This window comes from Lepus europaeus, chromosome 21 (genome assembly GCF_033115175.1).
Source record: "Lepus europaeus isolate LE1 chromosome 21, mLepTim1.pri, whole genome shotgun sequence".
NCBI lineage: Eukaryota > Metazoa > Chordata > Mammalia > Lagomorpha > Leporidae > Lepus > Lepus europaeus.
In genome coordinates this window covers 3,651,475-3,675,534 of record NC_084847.1, presented here as the reverse complement: position 1 = coordinate 3,675,534, position 24,060 = coordinate 3,651,475, and the positions used below count along the sequence as shown (strand labels likewise).

Here is a 24,060-nt window from a genome sequence, read left to right as displayed (position 1 = left end):
TGAGTCAGCGAATGACCACCACCTGGGACACCAGCAACCCACATCTGCAGGGCCTGGCTCCAGTCCCCGCCTCCCTGCTCCGATCAAACTTCCTGAGAATGTGTGGCCTGGGAGGCATCGAGTGATGGCTCAAGTACTGGGGTCCCTGCACCCGTGTGGGAGATTCATTTGGAGTTCCTGGCTCCTGGCTTCAGTGTGGCCCGGCCCTGGCTGTTGTGACCATGTGGGGAGTGAACCAGTGAATGGAAGATTTTGATCTCTCTCTCTCTCTCCTTTCCTCTCTCCATCCCTCCCTCTCTGCCTTTGAAATAAAATGAAAATGTCTTAAAAGAAATAGGGGCCCCATTGTGGTGCAGCAGGTTCAACCACCACCTGGGACCTGGTGTCCCATACGAGCACCAGTTCTGGTCCTGGCTGCTCTGCTTCCCATCCAGCTCCCTGCTGACCTGCTTGGGAGAGCAGGGGAAGACAGCCCAAATAGTTGGGCCCTGCCACCCACGTGGGAGACCCAGATGGAGTTCCTGGCTCCTGGCTTCAACCCGGCCCAACCGTAGCCACTGCAGCCATTTGGGGAGTGAACCAGTAGATGGAAGATCTCTCTCTTTGGCTCCCTTTCTCCGTAGCTCTGCCTTTCAAATAAATGAATAAATCTTAAAATAAAGAAATAAGTGGACCTGTGGTCCCAACCAGGCTCTCCTCCTCAAAGCGTTTAAGGTCAAGCCTCTGTTGTCACCCGTGTAGACACAGCAAGGAAGAGGGGCAGGCAGAGGCAGTGGAGAGAGGAGGACCGGGGCTCAGCTCAGGGAAGCTGAGGCTACAGTGGCTTTATAAATAGTCACCCTGGGTACCACAGGGGGCTGCTTCCGGAATCAGCAGATGCTCGAATCCCTTGTGTAGTATTTGCATAGGACCTGCCCACGTCTTCCCAGATGCTGTCTTTCCATTGTGACTTAGAATACCTAAGGTGCACACAGGCTGCGAGAATCGCTGTTAACACCTGTTGTTCAGGGAGCGGTGACAAGATGCAGTACCGGTGCGATTTTGTTTTCTGTAATATTTTCCGTCTGCAGTTGATTGATGGGGCAGGCATGTGGAACGCCCTGATAGGAAGGGCCACCTATAAGGTGTCACTGTGACACAGCCACACACCATGGGTTTACATGTTGCCTCTGGCCGGTGCTGTGACGAAAGTCGCGTGGTAGCTGCAACAGAGGCCTTAGGACCAGCCAGACCTAAAACAAGGGCGCCCAGCTCCTTATGGAAACCCCTGGCCAAAGCCTGCAACAGAGAGGTGCTTAGGGCTGTCAACGTCGGCTGTCAGAAAACCTCATCAGAGAGACAGTACGGGGGAGCAGGGACTGTGGCAAGCTGGAGAGCACACTGCCCCTCTAGAGAGGACATTGCCGGCAGCTATGGCCTGAGCCCAGAGTGGCCAGGGCTGTAGTCTCTATGATGCCTTGGAAATCCGGACACTTCTGTGAATACAAGAGGCAGTGGGGACTAAGAACATGGACTCGGGCCAGCGCCGTGGCTCAATAGGCTAATGCAGCGCCGGCACACCGGGTTCTAGTCCCGGTCAGGGCGCTGGATTCTGTCCCGGTTGCCCCTCTTCCAGGCCAGCTCTCTGCTATGGCCCGGGAGTGCAGTGGAGGATGGCCCAAGTGCTTGGGCCCTGCACCCACATGGGAGACCAGGAGAAGCACCTGGCTCCTGGCTTTGGATCAGCGCGATGCGCCGGCCACAGCGCGCCAGCCACAGTGGCCATTGGAGGGTGAACCAACGGAAAAGGAAGACCTTACTCTCTGTCTCTCTCACTGTCCACTCTGCCTGTCAAAAAAAAAGAAAAAAAAAAAAAAGAACATGGACTCGGAGCAGAAGTGCCTGGGTAAGTCCCAGCTCCGCCAGGTTCTCACTGCGTGACCTGGAGCAATTTTCTTGGTCTCTGTCTTCCCTGTAAGGCGGGGGTAGGAACAGCACTCCCCTCCCAGGGTGCTGGTGTTTAGTAGCCAGCCAACATGTCACAGCTCCCAGGACAGTGCCAGGTATGCAATACATGCCAGGTTAAGTGCCGAATCACTCTCCTGATGGATCAACACTGGTGGTTGAAGACACCACGCTGCCAGCAATGGCAAACCGAAGAAACCACATGGAGGTACTGCCTCTGAGCCCTGGGTCCCAGGTTTGCTTCCCCAGGCAGGGCAGCTGAGTCATGGGCGTGGAAGTTGAATTTAGCTCAGCCACTGACTGGCTCATGGCCATGGTGGAGGGAGCTTTGTGGGGGTGGGGTCAGCGTAGAGCCAGGCCAGGCTGGTTGGGGGTGGTCTGCAGGAGCAAAGGGCTGGAAGACCACCTCTGCGTTCCCTGCCCTCGGTCCCTGCCTGCTGCGTGAGGAGGCCCCAGGAAGCAGGCACAGAGCTCAGATTCTTCCGTTAACTGTCACTCTCTCCCCTCCCCCTTGCCACACACACCAGGGCCTGCCAGGACTGAGCCACTCCTGGCCACTCCCAGAGGGACCCACGCCCACCAGGTGCCCCTGCCCCCAAGAGTCCCGGGACCCGCTTGGGCTGTGGGTGGGGGAAGCACAGGCCTCTGGGGCTGGAGCATCTCAGGATGGGGGTTCAGGCCCCCCAGGCCTTGGCCCATAGGGACTCAGGGCAGACCAGGGGTGTAAGGTGTCGGGGGGACTGGCAGCAAAGCCGGCAGTCAGGTTCAGACGTGAGGACTCAGCCAGGGCCCCTGAGAGCCCCAGTGACGCAGGCCTTCTCCCCACCCCCTGGGTGACAGGCTTCCTTGCACCCTCGCCCATGGACCCCCTGCGGCAGCCCCCTTCCCCCTGCACCTCCCGGCCCTCCAGCCCCAGGACCCCACCGTGCGACATGTTAGGTCTCGTGGGCATTGAGGCTGTGCTGGACCAGCTGAAGATCAAGGCCATGAAGATGGGGTTTGAGTTCAACATCATGGTGGTGGGTGAGTGAGACCCCGTGTGCCTGGGTAAGGCTCCCCTCCTTGCACGGCCTCAGCTCCCCGTTGGTTAAGTGGTGGCCGGAGGATGGCACTCACAGGGTGTTGTCACTGGACATGTGGGAGTCGCAGGGTCAGTAAAGACCAAGATCGCCCATGAAGCTCAGACCGAGCAGCAGGGAGCAGCCGACTCTGGAATGCCCCAGCGCGCACCCAGGAGAGCAAGCCCTTGTGTGTGTGTGTGCACTACAATAGCTGCTTTGTAAAAAGTGTTACTTATGCAAGAGTTTGAGGGGCCTGTGAGAAATGCCCACTGTCGGCCAGCACCGCAGCTCAATGGGCTAATCCTCCGCCTGCGGCGCCGGCACCCCGGGTTCTAGTCCCGGTTGGGGCGCCGAATTCTGTCCCGGTTGCTCCTCTTCCAGTCCAGCTCTCTGCTGTGGCCCGGGAGTGCAGTGGAGGATGGCCCAGGTCCTTGGGCCCTGCACCCACATGGGAGACCGGGAGAAGCACCTGGCTCCTGGCTTCGGATCAGCGCAGCACGCTGGCCGCAGCGGCCATTGAGGGGTGAACCAATGGAAAAGGAAGACCTTTCTCTCTCTCTCTCTCTCTCACTGTCCACTCTGCCTGTCAAAAAAAAGAAAAGAAAGTAATGCCCACTGTCACTGCTGTCATCTGGCTGGTCATTCCAGGGCAGAGCGGGCTGGGCAAGTCCACCATGGTGAACACGCTGTTCAGGTCCAAAGTGTGGAAGTCGACCCTGCCGAGCCTGGGGGTGACCACCCCCCAGACGCTGAAGCTGCATGCAGTGACCCATGGTGAGTGGGCCATGTGAGTGGGCTCGCGTGCCCCAGCCCCCACCCCAGCCCCGAGCCCTCACCCGCCCTGCTGCCTCCACAGTCATCGAGGAGAAGGGCGTGAAGCTGAAGCTGACAGTGATTGACACGCCCGGCTTTGGGGACCAGATCAACAACGACAAGTGGTGGGTTCGGGGGGTGGGGGCTGGCCTGGCTGTCCCGCTCCCACCCCGCCCCCCTGACCTCTGGGAAGCTCCCAAGCCCTGAAGCAGCCTGGCCATGTCATCTCTGAGCCTTGGCTTCCTCCCCTGCCTAGTGGGTGCAGGGAGTGGAGTGTGTGAAGGGCTTGGCTTGCTGCCTGGGGCACGAGGGGCACGCAGTAGGGACCGTGTTGTCACAGCAGTTAGAGGCCCAGCTCAGGTCGGCACTGCCACGTCCGGCCACTCTCCAGCAGTGTAGGCCAGAGCCAGTTGCCTTCGCTGTCACTTGATATCACCCTGCAGAGCTGTTCTGGGCTCTGAGAGCAGCTGGTGAACCGTGTGCACGCACACACTCTCATACACATGTGTACACTTGGACACACTCAAGTATACACTCATATACATGTATACACTCGCCTATCACACACCCATATACACATGGACACACGCATACATACTCAGACACTTACGTACATACAGGTACACGCTCATACACGTGGACACGTTCATACATACTCAGACACACACATACAGGTACACGCTCATACACGTGGACACGTGCATGCATACTCAGACACACACACACATACAGGTATGTGCTCATATACATGGACACGTGCATACATACTCAGACACACACACACATACAGGTATGTGCTCATACACGTGGACACATGCATACATACACACACATACAGGTATGTGCTCATACACATGGACACGTGCATATATACTCAGACACACACACACATACAGGTATGTGCTCATACACATGGACACGTGCATACATACTCAGACACACACACATACAGGTATGTGCTCATACACATGGACACGTGCATACATACTCAGACACACATACAGGTATGCGCTCATACACGTGGACACGTGCATACATACTCAGACACACACACACATACACACGGACACAGGACAGGCCGCATACTTTGCAGGACCCTGAGAGATGACAGCCTGGGTTAGGCCCCTTGTTCAAAACTTGTAAGAACTGGGGGACCACAACCTCAAAGGCACCCCACCAAGCACAGTACCTTCTAAGCTCAGAGCCGTGTACAGCCCCTCCACTCACAAACCTGAGAAGCCAGCCGCACACATGGCTTACTGAGCATTTACTGTGTGCCCACCTCTGCTGTGGGCACAGCCATGGGCGGAGCAGATGAGTGGGCTGGGCTCCGTGGAGTTGCCACCGGCAAGGCTGGCAGGGGCAGATGCAGAATGAAACCCATCCGCTAACACAGCAGGTGAGGCTAGACCCAGTCGCCCCAGAGAGAGACAGCTCCACTGGGCAAGCAGGGAAGTCAGGGGGCCGTGGATACACCAGGGCGTCCAGCAGCCGGCGTCACGGTCGGTCAGGATGTGCCAAGTCCAGCAGAGGAAAAGGCGGCAGGGAGGGTGCGGCTGCAGGTGAGGTGATGGGGAAAACCCCACTGAGAAGGGGGCGTGTGGGCAAAGCTTCCCAGAGACGAGGGTGCGAGGCGTGCGTGGTGCCGGGAACAGTGCTCCAGGCAGAAGCCAGGGCACAGGCAAAGGGCCTGGGGTGCGTGCAGGGAGGAGAGGTCGCAGTGAGAGAGGACAGGGAGGAGCGAGGAGGGCACAGGACACTGCAGGGCCTTGGGGGCCGCAGGCGCTCTTTCGGTGTGGCCAGTGGAGGTGGAGCAGAAGAGCTGACCACAGCCTGAGGGGAGGGATGGGGAGAAGTGCCAGGTCGACACCCCCCCCCGACAAAAGTGGGTGGCACTGTCCCATTTCAGAGACAAGCTGAGAGAGGCAGGGGTCTCTGCATCTCCCCATGGTGCAGGGGAGTGGGTGACCAGGCAGCCCTGGACAGTGGGTCGCCCTGAGGGCGAACCCCTGCAGGGCCCCAGGGGAGGCGGGACGGGGATCCAAGGGCAGGGTTCGTCTGCCGCCCCAGCTGGGACCCCATCCTGGGCTACATCAACGCGCAGTACGAGCGGTTCCTGCAGGAGGAGCTGCTCATCACCCGCCAGCGCCACATCCCAGACTCCCGCGTGCACTGCTGCGTGTACTTCGTGCCGCCCACCGGGCACTGGTGAGGTGGCCGGGCTGGCGGTGGGCAGGGCTGCCAGTGCGGGGCAGGGAGGAGGAGGCGAGGGGTCCTGGGGTGGGCTGGGAGCTTCCTGCCCCTCACACACACTCCCCGCTGCCACCACCGGCCCTGCCCTGCCTGGGCAGCCTGCGGCCCCTGGACATTGAGTTCCTGCAGCGGCTATGCCGGACGGTGAATGTGGTGCCCGTGATCGCCCGGGCGGACAGCCTGACCATTGAGGAGCGAGAGGCCTTCAGGACCAGGGTGACCCGGGTGCCTGGGGCCGGGCTGGGGCCAGTGTGGCAGCGGGCAGGGTGGGCAGGGAAGACTGAGGCCTCCTGTGTGCGGGCCCAGATCCAGCAAAACCTAAGGAGTCACTGCATCGACGTGTATCCACAGAAGTGCTTTGACGAGGACGTCAACGACAGGATCCTCAACAGCAAGATCCGGGTGAGAGCCGGGGCTGGGGGGGCGGGCGGGGACAGAGGCCGGGACACAGATGGGGGGACGAGGCTGGGGGACAGATTGGGGAACAGTCTTTCTGTGCAAACTCTCCACCTAAACATTGGTCTCTACAACTCGGGAAATATGAGGTGCTCCTCCTGCCAGCTGTCATTACTCCATCCCCGGCCCATGACCCAGACACCTCAAGGGGATAGACCGCACTGAGCCATAATAAACAGAGAGTGTTGTTGTACTGTGGCGGGGCGGACCCTCACACACAGCTGGGAGGAGTGCAAAATGAGGGGGCAACCGCTTTGGAACCCAGCCTGAGCAGCAGTCACTGTGGGTCCCAGCCGCTGCGTTTCTGGGTGCACATCCAGGGTTACACACGTGTGCTCACGCCTTGTGCCCCAGGGCACCAGCAGCGTGGCTCACAATAGCCAACGTGCAAAACAAGCCCTTGGCCAGCAGTCTTTGCATGCCATGGCAAACTTCTTACTTTTGTAAGTTGTCATTTATTTATTATATTTGAAAGGCCGAGAGAGAGAGAGAGAGAGAGAGAGAGAGAGAGAGCTTTTTTCTCTCTGTTGATTCACTCCCCAAATGCCTCCAACAGCTGGGGCTGGACCAGCTGGAGCCAGGATCCCAGAACTCCATCCAGGTCTCCCCCATGGGTGGCAGGGACCCAAGTTCTTGAGCCATCACCTGCTGCCTCCCAGGGTGTGCATCAGCAGGAAGGTGGCTAGGAAGTAGAACAGGGACTCCAATCTGGGCACTCCGATGTGGGATGTGTGCGTCTTAACCACTGACCCGAAGGGCCGCACCACGGGAACAAAGCACTGCCGGACACGCACCACACCACACCGCAGAGGAACCTTGCACACGTAGGCCTCAGTGGGCGCAGCCAGTTGCAAAAGACCACAGAGTGCATGAGTTTGTTTTGATGAAATGTCCACAACGGGCAAATCCACAAAGGAGTGATTGTCAGGGGCTGGGGGAGCAGGCAAAGGGAGTAAAGGTACTAACGGGTTCCTTTTGGGGGTAATGAGAACATTCTAGCGTTAGAGACAATGATGGCTGCATAACCTTGTGAGTATGTTAGAACCCACTTTGAAGGGACGAACTATCTGGTGTGAGTTAGACCTCCATAAACTGTTAGGCAGGGAGGAGAGAGCTCCTATGTTCGTGTCTCTGAGCTGCTCAAGTCCTGTTCTCAGTCCCCATCCTGGTGCCTGTGTGACACGGTCAGTGCCAGTCCACCCAGAGCCTCAGGGCCCCAGGACTCGTCACCTGTAGACCCCCACTCCAGCCCCTTCACCAGGGACTCGGCTTCCCCACACCATGCTCCTGCCTAGATTAGGAAAAGGCAGCACAGTGGGCTCTTGGGGCAGTGGTGGTGAGGCTACGCAGATGCCCAAGTGTGGCAATGCATGGGCCTGGATGTCAGCTCCACTTCTCAGTCCAGCGTCCTGCTACTGCCCACTCTGGGAGGCAGCACATGATGACCCAAGTACTTGGGGCCCCACCTCCCACCTGGGGACCAAGATTGAGTTCCAGGCCTCCAGGCCGAGGGCGGGGTGGATGTCTGGCCCAGCCCTGGCTAGGCCTCTAGCTTTGGTCTGGCCCAGCCCTGGCTGTGGCAGGTCTTTGGGAGATGAACCAGCAGGAGGAAGATGTCTCTTTCTGTGTCTCTCTGCCTTTCAAATACTACAAAAATGAACAAATTAGAAAAAAAAAAGCGGGGTCAATGTTGTGGTGCAGCAGGTTAAACTACCACCTGCAATACCGGGCAATCCCGTATGGCTGCCAGCTGGAGTCCCAGCTGCTCCACTTCTGATCCAGCTCCCTGCTTATGCACCTGGGAAAGCAGCAGAAGATGGCCCAAGTCCTTGGGCCCCTGCACCCACATGGGAGACCCAGTTGTAGTTCTGGGTTCCTGGCTTTGGTCTGGCCCTGTCCTAGCTGTTACAGCCAGTTGGGGAGTGAACCAGCAGATGGATGATCTCTGTTTATCTCTGTCTCTGCCTTTCTCTCTCTCTCTCTCTCTCTCTCTCTCTCTCTGTCACTCTGCCTTTCAAAGAAAAAGAGGAAGGAAGGCAGACAGACAAACCCACATATGGTGTTCTGGAGTTTACAAGTTTGCATTTCTGCTTCTGGCCCTGAGTGAGGAGACAACTGGAGACGGCTGGTCAACGGCTCTGCCGTGCGGCCGCGGCGGCCCAGCTGCAGCTGCTCTGTTCTGCAGCCGTAGAGGGGAGTAAGCGGGTGGGCTTAACTGCGTGCGGATGGACGTGATGGAGGAATGTGCGGGGGCACAGTTGGGCCCAGGAGCCACAGCCTGCCTCTTCCGGTTTGCTAAGTTACGTCTTTGTTTTCTGAGGGAGGTGGAGGCCAAGAGAGAGAAACAGAACTCTCACCCACTGCTTCACTCCCGCACTCCAAATGCCTGCACCAGGCGGGCCAGGCTGAAGCCAGGAGCTGGGAACTCAACCTGGGTCCCTCTTGCGGGTGGCAGGGACTCAGTCACTTGAGCCGCTGCTGCTGCCTCCCGACGTGTGCAGTGGCAGAAAGCTGAGCCAGGACGCGGCCCTGGGACTCGGATATCTTAACCACGAGGCCCCACAGTTACCTCTGCAACCCTCGTGATGACCCCGAAGCTGGTGACACTGTGTGTCTCACAGCTGGCGGGAGCTCGCTTTCTCCCAGGGCTGCTCGCTAACCCTCTGCGTGCTGGGCACTTTGCGGCTAGCACTGAGTCTCTGGGCCCCACAGAACTCCCATGCTCTCCACAGAGGACAGTGCCCTGGTGCCCTCTCTCTGCCTTCTCTCCCCCACCTCACTAGGGGGCCCATCTGCCTCCCCCCCCCCCCCAGGACCGGATCCCCTTTGCTGTGGTTGGGGCTGACCGAGAGCACCTGGTGAACGGGAAGTGTGTCCTGGGCCGGAAGACCAAGTGGGGCATCATTGAAGGTTGGCGCGGGGCCGTGGGGCAGGGTGCAGGTGAGGGTGGCGGCCCTCCCGGGCCCGAGGTGCTCAGCCCACAGACAGGGCAGATGGTGGGCCTGGGGAAGGGTCCGGCTTCCCAGCTGCGAGGCCCTGGGCAAGACCCTCGACTCCGAGCAGACCGCGCAGGGTGGCTGGAGCCACCACTTTGCATGATGCCCTTGAATTTACTGTGGACCTACTGTGTGCTGAGCCTGGCAGGGACAGCAGGACTGACAAGGGCCCTGACCGCTGATGGGAGCAGGGGGCCCCCTGCAGGGAGCTGGGAAGGCCCCTGAAGGTGAGGGAAGAGTGAGAGAGGAGTAGCCGCCAGGGCACAGCTTCGATGGATTATGGGCAACGTGATCCATAGTGCAGTATACCCCGCATGATAATGATAGTGGACTCGCTGTGCCCTGGGGACGTGATAACAAGCGAACTAGCGAATGGACGAACTGATGGAGGAGAGGTGGGATCAGACAGAACCTCGTGGAGAGGGGCGGTGGCAGGCGTCAGGAGCCCCGCAGCATGCGGTAGGCGCTTGCTCTGTGTTGGCGAGGGTGGGGAGGCGGAGCAGAGCCGCACTCAGTACCGTGTCTTGCAGTGGAGAACATGGCGCACTGCGAGTTCCCTCTCCTGAGAGATCTTCTCATCCGGTGAGGATGCAGGGAGCCCTGGGGCTGGGGACAGGGAGCCCCCGGGACGCCCTGGCGAGCACTGACCAACCTGCTCCTGCCCAGCTCCCACCTGCAGGACCTGAAGGACATCACCCACAATGTCCACTACGAGAACTACCGCGTCGTCAGGCTCAATGAGAGCCACCTGCTGCCCCGCGGGCCGGGCTGGGTGAACCTGGCCCCTGCCTCTGAGGGTCAGCTGTCCAGCCCTGGGCCCTTCAAAGTCTACAGCAGGACCCAGGACGATCCTGCCTTAGCAGGCCAGCTGTCTAGCGCCGGGCCCTACAAAGCCTACAGCAGGGCCCAGGACGATGCCACCCCGGGTCAGCCGTCCAGCCCCGGGCCCTCCAGAATCTACAGCAGGGTTCAGGACAATTCTGAGGACGAGTTCTGAGCACGCACGGGCTCCCAGGGTGCACCTGTTTAGCAGAGCATCTGTTAAAGGTGGACATTGTTTTTTATGAAACGCTGTGCTTGGAAAACAGAGAGGTGTTTTGTAAATGATTGCTTTGTGCTACCCTCCAATAAACGTGTAGTTCTTTTTTAAGTTCCAGTGTGAGACCCAGGGCCCTGGGCAGTCTTGGGGACTAGAGGGCTTCCCCTCTGCCCCAGAAGCAGGGCTTGGCGGCAAACTGGACCCTTGGATCCGTTCAGTGCTGGCCAAGGGCGGGGCGGATGTTTAGGCTCGCAGTTAAGACGCTGGTTGGGAGCCCTGCGTCCTGCATCAGAGTGCCTTGATTTGGTACCAGGCTCCGGCTTCTCTCTTCAGTTCCTTGCTGATGCAGACCTGAGATGCAGTGGTGCTGGCTCGAGTGGTCAGGTCCCCACCACCACCTGGAGACCCGGATGGAGTGCCCAGCCCCCAACTTTGCCCTTGCCCAAATCCTGGTGTTGCTGTTCCTGGGATGTGCCTGCCAGAACCCAGAGAGATGGCAGCCAGACTGACAGGGTGCTGACGGGACACAGCAGCCAGCCAGGCAGAGCACCTCAGAAACAAGTGGGCTTCCCAGAATCCCATGTGGTCGGGGCCAAAGCTGAGACAGTTACTCGTAACCTCTGTCACCGAGGGAGCTGGGGGATGTCCACTCTCCCGTAAGGAGCAAGGACCTGGTGCTCACTCAGTAAATGACCACAGTAAGTAGCAGTATCCCATCCTCTGGGAACCCCTCCTGACGTCTGCAGGTACCGCCCTTGCTGGCCTCTCCATGTCCGTACCACGTGGTTTGTTTTCGAGTCAGTCTCCCCTTTAGACGGCGAGCTGTGTGCGGGCAGAGGCGTCCAGCACGGGGCAGGTGCTCGGGATGCTTAGCCAGGTCTCACAGAGTTCACCAGACTGCCCCTCCACCCACACTCCAGGTGGGCTCGATTTGGGGATCCCCCAGGATGCATGGGAACACGCACCACCTGTCCCTGCCATCTCAGAGGTCCCTGCATCGGGGCAGAGACAGTCCCAAGCGTGAGAGCAGCCCTCGGCAACGCAGCGACGCCGGCTGCAGTTCCGAAGCAACCACCCTTCAGCTCTGCACCTGCTGCTGAGCCCTCAGACTGCCGACCTGCCGGGCCGAGCCACAGGGACGCCGGGAGGTGCAGCAGAGTCCACTGCCTCCACCCACTGCTGCCAGCGGCACCTCCTCCGGCGAGACAGCTTTGGCACATGGCCCTCGTGGGTGAGGTCGCAGTCTCCGCGGTTGGGAGCCGTGGATAGGTGTACACGCTTGCAAAGGCTCCCACAAGGGTATCAGCAGACGGGGCGTCCGTCCACCAGCTGCACACACATCTGACATGTATTGGTTTCCTACTGCGGTGGTATGTGGTTTTAATTCTTCAATAATGCCGCATTTTAGCGGGAAGTCACGTGGCGGCAGTGATGAGCTGGCTTTGAGGCAATTCAGCGTGATCCCAGCCGGGATGCTCACTGATGGTCCCGTTCCATTCCAACTGGTGTCGCTGTGTATGTCCATAGAGCAGCACGGAAAGTGACCCCTCCGGTTACTCCCGCACCTCCGTGTCTGTCAGGAGAATCAGGTGGACATTTCTGGTGGCTCTGCCTTCTCTTGTCGCTGGTAGCCAAGTGCTTTGAACCTGGAGGGACCACATGCACTCTTGGCCCAGGAAAGCCGTCAAACTGGACAGCAGCAGGAGCAGTTTCCCTTGGGTACCCTTGCAGAGCTGGCTGCTGGATTTTCAAATTTGCTTATTTATTTGAAAGGCAGAGGGGCCGGCACCGTGGCTCAACAGGCTAATCCTCCGCCTAGCGGCGCCGGCACACCGGCTTCTAGTCCCGGTTGGGGCTCCAGATTCTGTCCCGGTCACCCCTCTTCCAGGCCAGCTCTCTGCTATGGCCCGGGAGTGCAGTGGAGGATGGCCCAAGTGCTTGGGCCCTGCACCTGCATGGGAGACCAGGATAAGCACCTGGCTCCTGCTAAGCACCTGGCTCCTGCCATCGGATCAGTGCAGTGCGCTGGCCGCGGCGGCCATTGGAGGGTGAACCAACGGCAAAGGAAGACCTTTCTCTCTGTCTCTCTCTCTCTCCCACTGTCCACTCTGTCAAAAAAAAAAAAAAAAAAGGCAGAGGGAGGGAGATACAGAAAGGATCTCCCATTCACTGGTTCACTCCCCTAATGTCTGCCACAGCTAACGCTGGGTCAGGCTAAAGCTGGGACAGGGAACTGAATCCAGGTCTCCCACGTGGGTGGCAGGCACCCAACCACTAGGGCCATCACCTGCTTCCTTCCAGGATACCGTTAGCAGGAAGCTGGATTGGGGGTGGAACTGGGATTGGGAGTCCCAAACACAGTCTTTTTTTTTTCTTTTTTTTTTTTTTAATTTAAAAGAGCTACAGAGAAGCAGCAGAGGTAGAAAGAGAGAGAGAAGAGAGCAAGCAATATCTTCCATCTGCTGCCATGGCCAGGGCTAGGCCAGGCCAAAGCCAGGAGCCAGAAGCTTCTTCCGGGTCTCCCACGTGGGTGCAGGGGTCCAAGGACTTGGGTCGTCTTCTGCTGCTTTCCCAGGCCATAGCAGAGAGCTGGATCGGAAGTGGAGCAGCCGGGACTCGACCCAGTGCCCATGTGGGATGCTGGTTCTATAGGCGGCGGCTTTACCCCCTGGACCACAATGGCAGCCCTCAGGGTCTTAGTCTCAGTGGGGGTCGGAATCCTGGCTGCTAAGCTTCCCACCCAGCTCCCTGCTGAAGGCCTGAGAGGGCAGCCGACCACCGTCCAAGCACACGGGCTCTCGCGACCCCTGTGAGAGACCAGGATGGACTCCCTGGCTCCGGGCCTAGGCCTGGCCCAGACCCGGCTGTAGCGGCCATCTGGGGAGTGGACCATCAGGTCAAAGATCGCTTTCTCTGTCTCTCCCTTGCCCTCTGTTGCTCTGCCTTTCAAATCAATCAATAAATCTAAAAAAAAAAAAAAGGCAATCGATAAACGCAGGGGCCTTTCTGGGCTGTTCTCCTTCATTGTGAGCTGCGCGGGTCTCGGGCTTGCTTCAAAGGAACCCGCTTGGCACAGAGTGAAAATTAAATCAACACGATCCTCGGACAGGTCAGCGGAGGCCGGCTGCGGAGACCAGGCGAGGGCGGTGCGCAGGCTGGGCGGGAGCTTCTGCGCATGCTCATGGAGCGTGCGCGTGGGCGGCGTGCGGCCTCCGATGCCCTCAGCGCCTCCCTTCGAGAACTACGTTACCCACAATGCATCACGCCCGCCCGTCCGCGCGCCTCGTCCCTGCGACGGACAGCTGGCCCAGCCAATAGCGTGAGGACCACGTTTCGCACACGCCCTCCCGTGAGCTCGCCCACGCAAATCTCGTTCAGCGTCTCGGGTTGGGGCACGGCGGCTCTTGTCACTGACGTCCGGGGCGATCCATCTTCCGAGGACCGCGGGCGTGGGGCTTCGCTCCGCTCCAGGCCTGCCGTTGGTGAGTGCGGGCGCGAGAATGCCAGGTAGCGGTGCTCCGCGTCGGACCCCGCTCACCGCCACCTGAGGGCTTGAGTCGGGGGGCGGCCCCGGGCCCTGAAGTTGGCGGGGCTGTGGCGACCGTCCCCTCAGAAATACGGGCCCGGGGGTCAGGGGTCAAGTCGGGATGGAGCCTGCGACCTGGGTGGCTGGAGGGACCCCAGTTTTCACCAGCGCCCTTAAGGGACCAGGACCCCCACAGTGAGGAGCGGTCGCGGCCCAGCAGGCCCTGCGCTGAGTCCTGTCCACGCATCGTGCGTGCAGGCCGCGTTGTCACCTCGTTTTCAGAGCGCCTTAACTTAGCCAGGGCTTGAGCAAAGCGGGCGGAGCTGGCCCTGCAGCCGCACAGGGCTTTCCCTGCCTCCCTGCACGTGATTTTTTTTGTCTCTGCACACAGGCTGGACAAGATCCTGTCCGGGGTCCGGCAGAGGAGCAAGCCGCCCCACCCCCCAACAATGGCCACCGCATCCAGTGCCCTTCCTGCCTCGCCCCTGGGGCAGGACCTGGAGCAGGAGGAGATCCTGATTGTGAAGGTGGAGGAGGACTTCTCCTGGGAAGAGGAGCCCTCCCTGGAGACCCCAGACCCCAGCCCCGAGACCTTCCGCCAGCTCTTCCGGCTCTTCTGCTACCAGGAGGCCGCTGGGCCCCGGGAAGCCCTGAGCCGGCTCTGGGAGCTCTGCTGCCGCTGGCTGCGGCCCGAGCTGCGCTCCAAGGAGCAGATCCTGGAGCTGCTGGTGCTGGAGCAGTTCCTGACGGTGCTGCCCGGGGACATCCAGGCCTGGGTCCGGGAGCAGCAGCCCGAGAGCGGTGAGGAGGCCGTGGTCCTCGTGGAAGGGCTGCAGCGGGAGCCCAGGAAGCAGAGGCCGCGGGTGAGGTGGGGGGCATTCTGGCCCTGAGGTGAGGAAGTTGGGGTCCCCCCCCCCGGCTGAGGTCTGGGAGTGGAGGCTGCTGGGAGTCTGAAGTGCACCTAAGTGTTCCTCAGCCCGGGTCCCTGGTGTGCGCCCTTGGATTAACCCTACACTGCCACTCTAGCTCACTCTTTTTTTTTTTTTTTTTAATATTTACTTATTTATTTGACAGGCAGAGTGACAGAGACAGAGACACAGAGAGAGCTCTTTCACTTGCTGGTTAAATCCCCAAATGGCCACAGTGGCCAGGGTTGGACCAGGCTGAAGCCGCCCGAGTCTCCCATGTGGGTGGCAGGGGATCAAGCACTTGGGCCATCTTTTGTTGCTTTTCCTGGTGCATTCGCAGGGATCTAGATTGGGAGCGGGGCAGCCGGAGCTTGAAGCCGCGCTCTGAAACAGGGTGCAGGTGTTACAGGCAGTAGCTTAACCTGCTGCGGCACAAGGCCGGCCTCCCCTGCATGGCACAAGGCTGGCCTCCCCTGCATGGCACAAGGCCGGCCTCCCTCTGCCGCGGCACAAGGCTGGCCTCCCTTGCATGGCACAAGGCCAGCCTCCCTCTGCACACAAGGTCGGCCTCCCCCTGCCGCACACAAGGCTGGCCTCCCCTGCATGGCACAAGGCCAGCCTCCCTCTGCACACAAGGTCGGCCTCCCCCTGCCGCACACAAGGCTGGCCTCCCCTGCATGGCACAAGGCCAGCCTCCCCCTGCACACCAGCTCCTGATCAGCAGCTGTGACTGGCTCACTGATGCCATCTCAGCGTAGCCTGGACACCGTCTAAGGCTTTGGGAGTTGAACAGTCCTAGGAAGAAAGCCCCAATCAGAGCCCTCAGCAGTTGCCCAATTTCTCTAGAGTGGTGGCATCCAAAACAGCAGCTGCCAGCTTCTTAGACTGTACCAGAATTAGGATGGACGTTTGGCCTGGTGGTTAAAACAGCCCTGAGGAAGCCTGCCTTCCGTAGCGGAGTGCCTGAGGTCCAGGCTCAGTTCCACTGCCAGTTCCAGCTTCTGGCTGATGTCCATCCTGTGGGCAGTAGGTGGTGGTGTGAGTACTTGGATCCCTGCCACCTGCATGGAGTTCCTGACTGCCCGCTTTATTGTGGCACAGACCTGTCTGGAACCAACCTCTCTGCCTCTCTCTGCTTTTCAAATAAAAATTAGAAAAAAAAAAAAAAAAAGTATTCGTGGTTCCTCAGCCACACTGGCCACCTTTCAGGGGCTGTGTCGTCACATGGCCAGTGGCCGCTGTACGGAGACAGCGCAGCTGGGGGCCACAGCTGGAGGCCACGTCCTTCCAGCCAAATGTGGGAAAGTATGTGAATGTGCTAGGAACTCCTAAGATTAAAAGAGAAGAGTCCTGCCCCTGTTTGCATCCTTTTCCAGGCGCCCTGCCTGGAGTCGGTATTTGGCCAATGCTGGGAGGTCACCTTTCTCCCTGGGCCAGTGCCATTGGCCCCACACAGCCGTACTGTTTTTTTTTTTTTTTTTATTTTTGTATTAAAATATTTATTTATTTATTATTTGAAAGGCAGAGTTACAAAGAGAGAGAAAGATAGCTTCTATCCATTGGTCCGCTCCCCCAGGGCTAGGCCAGGAGGTGGCAGGGTCCCAAGACTCAGGTCGTGTTCTGCTGCTTTCCCAGGTATATATGGGATGCTGGCGTCACAGGTGGCTTTACCCACCGGGCCACAACTCTGGCCCCACGGTGCTGTTCTTTTGAGTCCAGTAGTGTAGACACATCTCCCAAAACTTGACCACACGTGAGTTCACCATAGTAAGCAAATCCCGACTCACTTCTCATCTCTGGCCTTGATGTTTGGGGTTCTTGCATTGCCAGGCACAGGGTGATCACTGATGAGGGAGGGGCAGGCCTCGCTCTCCAAGAGGACTGTTTACTCCTGGAGAGCGAAGCACTGGATGGGAGGAAGCCTATGGTGGGTTTTGGGAGCCGGTGACATGGCACAGTGGGTTAAACCATTGCCAGTGACGCCAGCATCCCCTGTGAGGTCTCGGCTGCTCCACTTCCAATCCAGCTCCCTGCTGATGCTCCTGGGAAAGCAGCAGGTGATGACCCAAGTACTTGGGCCCCTGCCACCCATGAGGGAGACCCAGATGGAGTTCCAGGCTCCTGGCTTTGGCCTGGCCCAGCTCTAGTTGTTGCAAACAGCAAATGAAAGATCTCTCTCTCGCTCTCTCTTCCTGACTCAATTTGTCTTTCAAATAAATAAATAAATCTTTAAAAAAAATATGTGAGGGGGTCCCCGGTACTGCTTTTACAGTCCTGGGGGATCCATGGTACTGTGAAAGAGTTCAGTTCTGACCAACTCACCCTTCCTGGATCAGCAAAGAGCATCCAGCGCATGTGTAGGTAGGTAATTCCAAAAAACCCAGCAGAGGCAGTAGTAGGCACTTCTGAAATGAAACAGCGCTGACTCCAGGCGTTTCTGGCTCAGTTGTTTGGGAGAGCCCAGACACAGAGGGTAAGAACGTGGCACCAGCGTCCTGTGACAAGGAGAGAGGGTAGGGAGTCCCTGGGCTGGGAAACTGGGAAGCTGGAGGGAGCGCTGTGTGACAGGCAGGCCGAGAGAACGAGTCTGTAGCCAGAGCCCCAGAAATGGGAAGCTGGCCCCACGTGCTCCAGATGCGGTTTTGGGGACTACGGTGAGGGGGTTCCCTCTGCCCTTCTGGAAACCTGGTGGACTGATTTCTGCAGGACCCGGAGATGCTTTCTGACGACATAGTGTCTCTTGGGCCAGGGGGACAATGCTTCAAACACCAGGCAGAGGCTCGGCCAGAGGCGCCTGCCCCAGAGGAGGGGGCTGGCTCTCGCAGCCATCAGCCCCCAGCTCAGCTAAGCCACAGACCTGAAGAGAGTCCCCTGCTGTGGCCAAAAACGGGTGAGTAGCTGCCCGCTAGGGAGTGGGGCTGAGAGACACGCAGGTGCTGCAGGAGACAGCGCTTGCGCCTGGGTGTGGGTTGCACAGCTGTTGGGGGATCCATGCGGGCCTCACTGACTCTGCTCCTTCCCAGGCCGCGCGGCACCCCGGGATCAGGAAACGGTGTCTGCTTCAGCCTCGTCTTTCCTTCCAGCCTGGTCCCAGGTGAGCGTGGTCCGCTGGACTGTGGCGTTGCTGGGTCTGCGCTGCCCCTGCGCCACACTCCCTTGTTAGGGACATGTCTGTCACCCAGGCCAAGGGCTCCTCACTGCTTCCCACTCTGTGCAACCCTGGCCTCCTGGGACCTCTTGGCATCTCCCCAGCTGCCCCCTCAGTGTTACGCAGCGTCCCTGAAGATTCTGGGGTCCGGCAGCGAGGCAGGCAGTAACCTCAGCTCTGGTTGGGTGCTAGTCTCTCGGGACTGTGGGTGCAGTGCACGTGCAGGTTCCTCCACGCCCCGTCCGGAGCAGTGTCTGCTTCTTGCTTTTAAGCAGCAGCTTTCCTGGGTGTGAGTCACACACCTATGGTGCCCCTGCTCCAGGTGTAGGTTCTGCCTTGTGTGTGGGGTTGTGTCAGCATCACCACAGTTTTAGAATATTTTCTTCTCTTCCCCTGGGCTCCCCAGACCCCCTGGCAGCCCCCTACGTCCTCCCATTGCTAGGCAGCCCCCACTTCCTGTCTGCGGAGCTGCCTGTTCCAGACATTGTTTGCTTATCTTCTCACTGTGCTCCAGGTCAGCCTGGTGCCAGATGTGGAAGCCAGTGGCCTGGAGGTGTCCTGAGGCAGCTGCCCTGTTTGGCTCCCAGGGCCCCTAACTTGTCTGCCTGTGGAGTGCCGGCCCCAGGGTCGTGGGGTGGGTGGTGGCCGCTGTGTGCCCTGAGTCCGTCCCCAGCCCTGTGGTCCTGGGACAGTGCATTAAGCTGAAGCTGTGGCTCGGGAGGCAGGTGGGCAGCAGTGTCTGTCGTGGCAGCTCCTGGGGACCAGGTGGGGTGGGAGACAGCAGGCCGTGCCGTAGTGTTAAGGTTGGAGTGGACAGGGCCCAGCCTGCAGGAAGTGAGCAAGAGCATTGGCTCAGGGTGACAAGGGGGCTCCTTTTGAGCCTGGACTAAGTGGGGTGCATTCCAGCAGGTGCCTGGAACCTTGGAGGATGTGGCTGCGTACCTGTCCCAGGAGGAGCAGGGACACCTGGACCCAGCTCAGCGTGACCGCAGCTGGGACGTGCTGCCAGAGAGTGAGGGTAACAGCAGGGGGGCCTTGTTCTCGGGGAACGTACAGCCCGTGCCCCAGCGGTGGCTCACGGGCCCAGTGGGTCTGCTCGGTAGCCCTCTGACTGTAACCTGCAAGGCCACAGCAGCTCGTAGGCTCAGTGTCCCGACTACAGAGGGCAGTGAGGCCCCTCTCCTGTGCCCCAGGCAGATGCCGAGAGCTGTCCTGGGGTCCTTGTGTTGTGCTCCTGCCACCACACGGTCCAGCTTCACCTTGTCTCCCGTTCCACCTTTGCCCTCATCTTGGGAGCTGCTCCTCCAAGGCCTGGCAGTCCTGCCTGTGCTGTACAGGGGCCACTGCTCCTCTTGTTTTTTTTTTTTTTTTTTTAAGATTTATTTATTTGAGAGTCAGGTTATAGAGAAAGATAAATCTTCCATCCACTGATTCACTCCCCAAATGTCCCCAACGACCTGGGCTGGGAGCTTCTGGGTCTCCCACATGGATGCAGGGGCCCAAGCACGTGGGCCATCTTCTGCTGCTTTCCCAGGCCATAGCAGAGAGCTGGATCAGAAATGGAGCAGCCAGGACTTGAATCGGTATCTGTAAGGGATGCTGGTATCACAGGCGTTGCCTTACCTCTGACAAAGCACCTGTGCAGGTTTATTCTGAAGAATCATCATGTTATTGTGGAGGCTCATGTGTCCAGAATCCGTAGGGCAGGCCAGCAGGCTGGACTGAGATGGGCTGTGAGACGTGTGTGACAGTCTTGGGGCAGAGGTGCTTCCCCGGGAAACTGAGTTTTGCTCTAAAGGCCTCTGGCTGACTGGGTGCAGCCGCCCGCAGGAAGGGCAGGTGACCTGCTGCTCTGACAGTCAGCTGCTCGTATGTGTCGGTCCTGTCCTATACCATCTTCATAGCAATATCTAGACTGCTGTGTGACTACACTGCTGGGCCAAGTTCAACCTTGAAATCACCCCCCACACAGTTTCCTTCCATGCTGGTTTTTTCATTAAGTGTCTGCTGGGTGCATGAATCAATGAATGAATGAACGCACACATCGCTGCTGCCACTTGGCTGGGTCTGCAGCTGCTGGACCTCTGCTCGTGCTCTTCGGCCCTTGTCTGTCTCCCCGTGTGTGACCACCCTTGGCCAGGCCACCTCTGCTGTGACAGCAAAGCCCTGGACCTCCCCAGAGCCTCCCAGCTTCCCTCCCAGGGCAGTGAGTGTCTTGGGCCCCGTCTCCTTGTGTCTTCCCTTCACCGTACCTCTCACCTTATCTTCCTGCATTTTGAGCTTTCTCAGATTCCTGCCACCCCGTTTGTTCTGTGGAAAGGGATCGTGCAGTCCTGGAGTTCCAACCCAGCCCACACTCACAGCCGCCCCTCTCTTGTCCTGGGAGGACACCCCAGGCCCAGGCCCTGATTGTCCAGCTGGGGAGACGGGGAGGCCTGTGCTGCCTTCAGCCAAGATGGTCCCAGGCAGAGCCGGCTCAGATGAGTCAGTGAGAAGGAAATGGAAGTCCCATGTTCGATTCTGCCTCCTGGGAGTTTAGCCCTTGGTGTTCATGTGTGTGCAGTTCAAGTTCAAGGGCCTCGCTCAGGTTGGCAGACCAGATAGTATTTCAGGTCTTAGGAGCCACACAATCTCTGTTGCAACTTCTCAGCCCTATTGTAGGGCAGAAGCAGCCATGAGCAATAGAAAGATAAACAGATGTGGCTGTTTTCTGTTAACATTTTATTACCAGAGTGGGCCTTGGCCTGCAGGCCATAGTTTGCTACCACCTGGCTAAAGAAAAAGCAGGGGGAGATGATGACCTTAGGAAAGGTTTGGGGCTTCTCATGGACAGAAGGAGGAGAGCCAGACTGCCAGGCTGGGACAGTGTGCTTTTTTTATTTCATGCACACACACGTTTTAAAGATTGATTTGACACAGAATGAGAGAGAAATCTTTCTGCTGGTTCACTTCCCAAATGGCTGCAATGGACTAGACTGGTCCAGGCCAAAGCCAGGAGCCCAGAATTCCATCCAGGTCCACCTGTGTTGTAGCAGGTGTCAAAGCCTTCCTTTCTAAATCTGAATGTTCCTCTGTGTGGACAGCGTATTTGTGTGTCTGTTCTTCCATCTGTGGTCACGTGTCCCAGTTTGGCCACAGCCTTGGGACCATCTGGTCATTTCTGTGTTAGGTAATGGTCTGGTCTACCAGTTGGGGGCAAAGTGCAGCCCCCTGGGGGCTGTGTTTTGCGCTCCCCTGAAGCAGGTGATGATGAGCGGCTTTGGTTGCACTCCCTGTCCCCGTCCAGGGAAGCATCCCTTCCACAAGGGACCATCTTTGCTTTATTGTTGAATTGTAGGGGCTCTTTGTATTGGATAGAAACCCCATCACATACCTGGTTTGCCAGTATTTTCTCCCATTCTGTGGGTTGCCTTTTCCCTCTGTGGAAGGTGTTTGTGGTTGCACACGTTTTTTACTTCAGTGTAGTGCATTGTCTGTGTCTTGCTGCCTGTGAAGGGTTAGTGTCCAGGTGCAGCTGTGCGGTCCTCCCCAGGGCCATCTTGCTCCCAGAGCACATCTGTCGGTCATCAGGAGTGTGGGGCAGAAGGCCTGCTCCTGACCTCCAGGGTCCCCACAAGAGAGCCATCCTAACCCAGGCCCTTTTGTTTTGGGGATTAGCTGAAAATCACAGTTACAGAGAGAAAAGAGGAGACAAAGCAAGAACAAGAGGGAGATTGATTTTCCCACTATCCATTGGTATGGGATGCTGGTGTTGCAAGTGCTGGCTTAACCCCCTGTGCCCGAACACCAGTCCTACTCCACACCTTTTTATGTCTGAATACCATTCCATTGTGTGGATGGACCATATTTTGTTTATTCATCCACTGATGGATATTTGTTTCCGCTTTTTGGCTATTCTGAACAATACTGCTATGAACAGTCACATACAAGTTTCTGTTTGAGTGCCTGTTTTCAGTTCTCTTGGCATCTGTGCTTGGGTCATAGGATGAATCTGTGTCTTTTTTAAAATATTTGTTTATTTGAGTGGCACAGTTAGAGAGAGAGAGAGAGAGAGAGAGAGAGAGAGAGATCTTATATCTGCTGATTCACTCCCCAAATGGCTACAACAGCCAGGGTTGGACTAGGATGGAGCCAGGAGCTTCATCTGGGTCTCTCACGTGAGTGCAGGGGCCCAAGCACTTGGGCCATCTTCCCTGCTTTCCCAGGCCACAGCAGGGAGCTGGACTAGAGTAGCTGGGACCTGAACCTGTGTTCATATGGGATGCTGGTGTCCCAGGTGGCAGCTCAGCCCACTGCACCATAGCGCTGGCCTCTGGAAAATTCTTAGAGTAGGCCAGTGGGGCGGTTCCATCGTCACCCCAGTTGTGCTGATGTGGGAACTGAGCCCTGGTAAGCGCCAAGCCAACACTTAGCTTTGGAAGTGCAGGTTTGGAGAGAGGCAAAGGAGGGCCTTGGGGACAGACAGTGCCTCTAAGGGACATTGCAAGGCCGATGGAAGGTTCTCCTCCTGTCCCCTCCCTGACTGTCAGTGACTGCCTGCTGCAGGCATGGAGCAGCTCACAGGGACTCCCTTGACAGCTTCTGCCTCACTGTGCTTGTGCCAGAGGAGGGAGCAGAGAAGTCGAGTCGTTGACGCTGGTGGCTCCTCAACTGGGATCTTGCCAAGGGGCTTTGGGCTGCTCCTGAGTGCACAGGGGAGGAGGCCCTGTGGGGCAGGACCCCGGGCCTCCAGGTCCTGCTCCCACCAGGATGGCCACCGTAGAGGTCTCTGTCTCGCCACTGCTGCGTTGTCCGTGGGGGCTGGGTTGGTAGGAAGGTTTCCTGCCCCCACTAGAGGCCGGTTACAGTCCTGTCCCCAGTCATGGCCTGGAGGTCACAGCCCAGACACCAGGGCCACAGCGTAACTTCCCCAGGCCTCAGTGTCATCTGCAGGGTGGGGTCGCCACTGACCCTGGGGGCGTGTGTGTGTGGTGCGTTCCTCTGTTCAGCACCTCTTCACTCCCTGATGGGGGGCCGTTGTCCTCTTCCCCTGCGGAGTCTCTCAGGGACTGTGCTTTCTGTCTCAGGGCTTGTGATCCAAGTGGAGGATGGCCGCGACCCCCAGGAGAAGCCCGTGAGGACAGAGTGGTACCATGTGCTCTCGGAGCGCTGCTGGGGCTCAGCTGGAACTGAGCGGCGGCAAGGCTGCCCCCCACCAGAAAGAGGGGGCCCCCGAGGGCCCGACAAGCCATTCGTGTGCCCCGAATGTGGCAAAGCCTTTGGTAAAACGTCCCACTTGACCAAGCACCAGCGTACGCACACCGGGGAGCGGCCCTACAAGTGCCTGGTCTGCGGGAAGGGCTTCAGCGACCGCTCCAACTTCAGCACACACCAGCGGGTTCACACGGGCGAGAAGCCCTACCCATGCCCCGAGTGCGGAAAGCGCTTCAGCCAGAGCTCCAGCCTGGTCATCCACCGCAGGACGCACACCGGCGAGCGGCCCTATGTCTGTGCCCAGTGCGGGAAGAGCTTCAACAACAGCTCCCACTTCAGCGCCCACCGCAGGACGCACACGGGCGAGAAGCCCTACACGTGCTCGGCCTGTGGCAGGGGCTTCCGCCGAGGCACGGACCTCCACAAACACCAGCGGACACACTCTGCGGACAGCTCTCCCCCCGGGCTCCTGGAGGCTCCGGGGGCCAAAGCCTGACACCTTAAAGATGTGCTCCACCTCCGGGCCCTTTTCAGAAGTTCTTAGCCATGGAATTCGTGAAGCTGCCAGGGTCACTTCTGTCCCTGAGCTGAAGCATCTTCAGGCTGAGCGCCACTGTCGTGGGCCGGCGTGAGGACGTGGCGGGGCGTCTTGGATGCCTGAGGCAGGGAGGAAGCCCGGCCCTGAGCTCCAGAGCTGCAGCTGGGGCAGCAGGCACAGGGGCT

At 58.6% G+C, this 24,060-nt stretch overlaps 2 protein-coding genes across 7 annotated transcripts; both read left to right on the top strand.

The window, feature by feature from the left end:
• The first annotated feature begins 2,804 nt into the window (after positions 1-2,804).
• Positions 2,805-10,520, top strand: SEPTIN12 (septin 12). Of its 2 annotated transcripts, XM_062179992.1 has the most exons (10): positions 2,805-2,967; positions 3,654-3,779; positions 3,862-3,943; positions 5,889-6,026; positions 6,170-6,287; positions 6,378-6,473; positions 9,341-9,437; positions 10,054-10,105; positions 10,190-10,353; positions 10,486-10,520. In XM_062179992.1, the coding sequence occupies exons 1-10, from the start codon at positions 2,805-2,807 to the stop codon at positions 10,518-10,520; spliced, it is 1,071 nt and encodes a 356-aa protein (XP_062035976.1). The 2 variants fall into 2 exon arrangements, with proteins under 2 accessions (XP_062035976.1, XP_062035977.1); XM_062179993.1 differs by lacking the exon at positions 5,889-6,026.
• Positions 10,521-13,947: 3,427 nt separating this feature from the next.
• Positions 13,948-23,834, top strand: ZNF500 (zinc finger protein 500). Of its 5 annotated transcripts, none has more exons than XM_062180560.1 (6): positions 13,948-14,044; positions 14,480-14,889; positions 17,746-17,886; positions 18,020-18,090; positions 19,051-19,162; positions 23,211-23,834. In XM_062180560.1, the coding sequence occupies exons 2-6, from the start codon at positions 14,538-14,540 to the stop codon at positions 23,831-23,833; spliced, it is 1,299 nt and encodes a 432-aa protein (XP_062036544.1). In that variant the 5' UTR covers positions 13,948-14,044; positions 14,480-14,537; the 3' UTR covers position 23,834. The 5 variants fall into 5 exon arrangements, with proteins under 5 accessions (XP_062036544.1, XP_062036542.1, XP_062036543.1 ...); XM_062180558.1 differs by having other exon boundaries at positions 14,480-14,951; positions 17,703-17,886; positions 19,054-19,162; XM_062180559.1 differs by having other exon boundaries at positions 14,480-14,951; positions 17,703-17,886; positions 19,051-19,156.
• The last annotated feature ends 226 nt before the right edge of the window (positions 23,835-24,060 follow it).

Bases quoted from the DNA above. Each gene is read 5' to 3' on its own strand.
- SEPTIN12 (XM_062179992.1), top strand. From the start codon at position 2,805: ATGGACCCCCTGCGGCAGCCCCCTTCCCCCTGCACCTCCCGGCCCTCC. The intron at 2,968-3,653 runs GTGAGTGAGACC...TGGTCATTCCAG, and splicing joins GTTCAACATCATGGTGGTGG to GGCAGAGCGGGCTGGGCAAG. The intron at 6,288-6,377 runs GTGACCCGGGTG...GTGCGGGCCCAG, and splicing joins GAGAGGCCTTCAGGACCAGG to ATCCAGCAAAACCTAAGGAG.
- ZNF500 (XM_062180556.1), top strand. From the start codon at position 14,538: ATGGCCACCGCATCCAGTGCCCTTCCTGCCTCGCCCCTGGGGCAGGAC. The intron at 17,887-18,019 runs GTGAGTAGCTGC...GCTCCTTCCCAG, and splicing joins CCTGCTGTGGCCAAAAACGG to GCCGCGCGGCACCCCGGGAT. The intron at 18,091-19,050 runs GTGAGCGTGGTC...GGTGCATTCCAG, and splicing joins TCCTTCCAGCCTGGTCCCAG to CAGGTGCCTGGAACCTTGGA.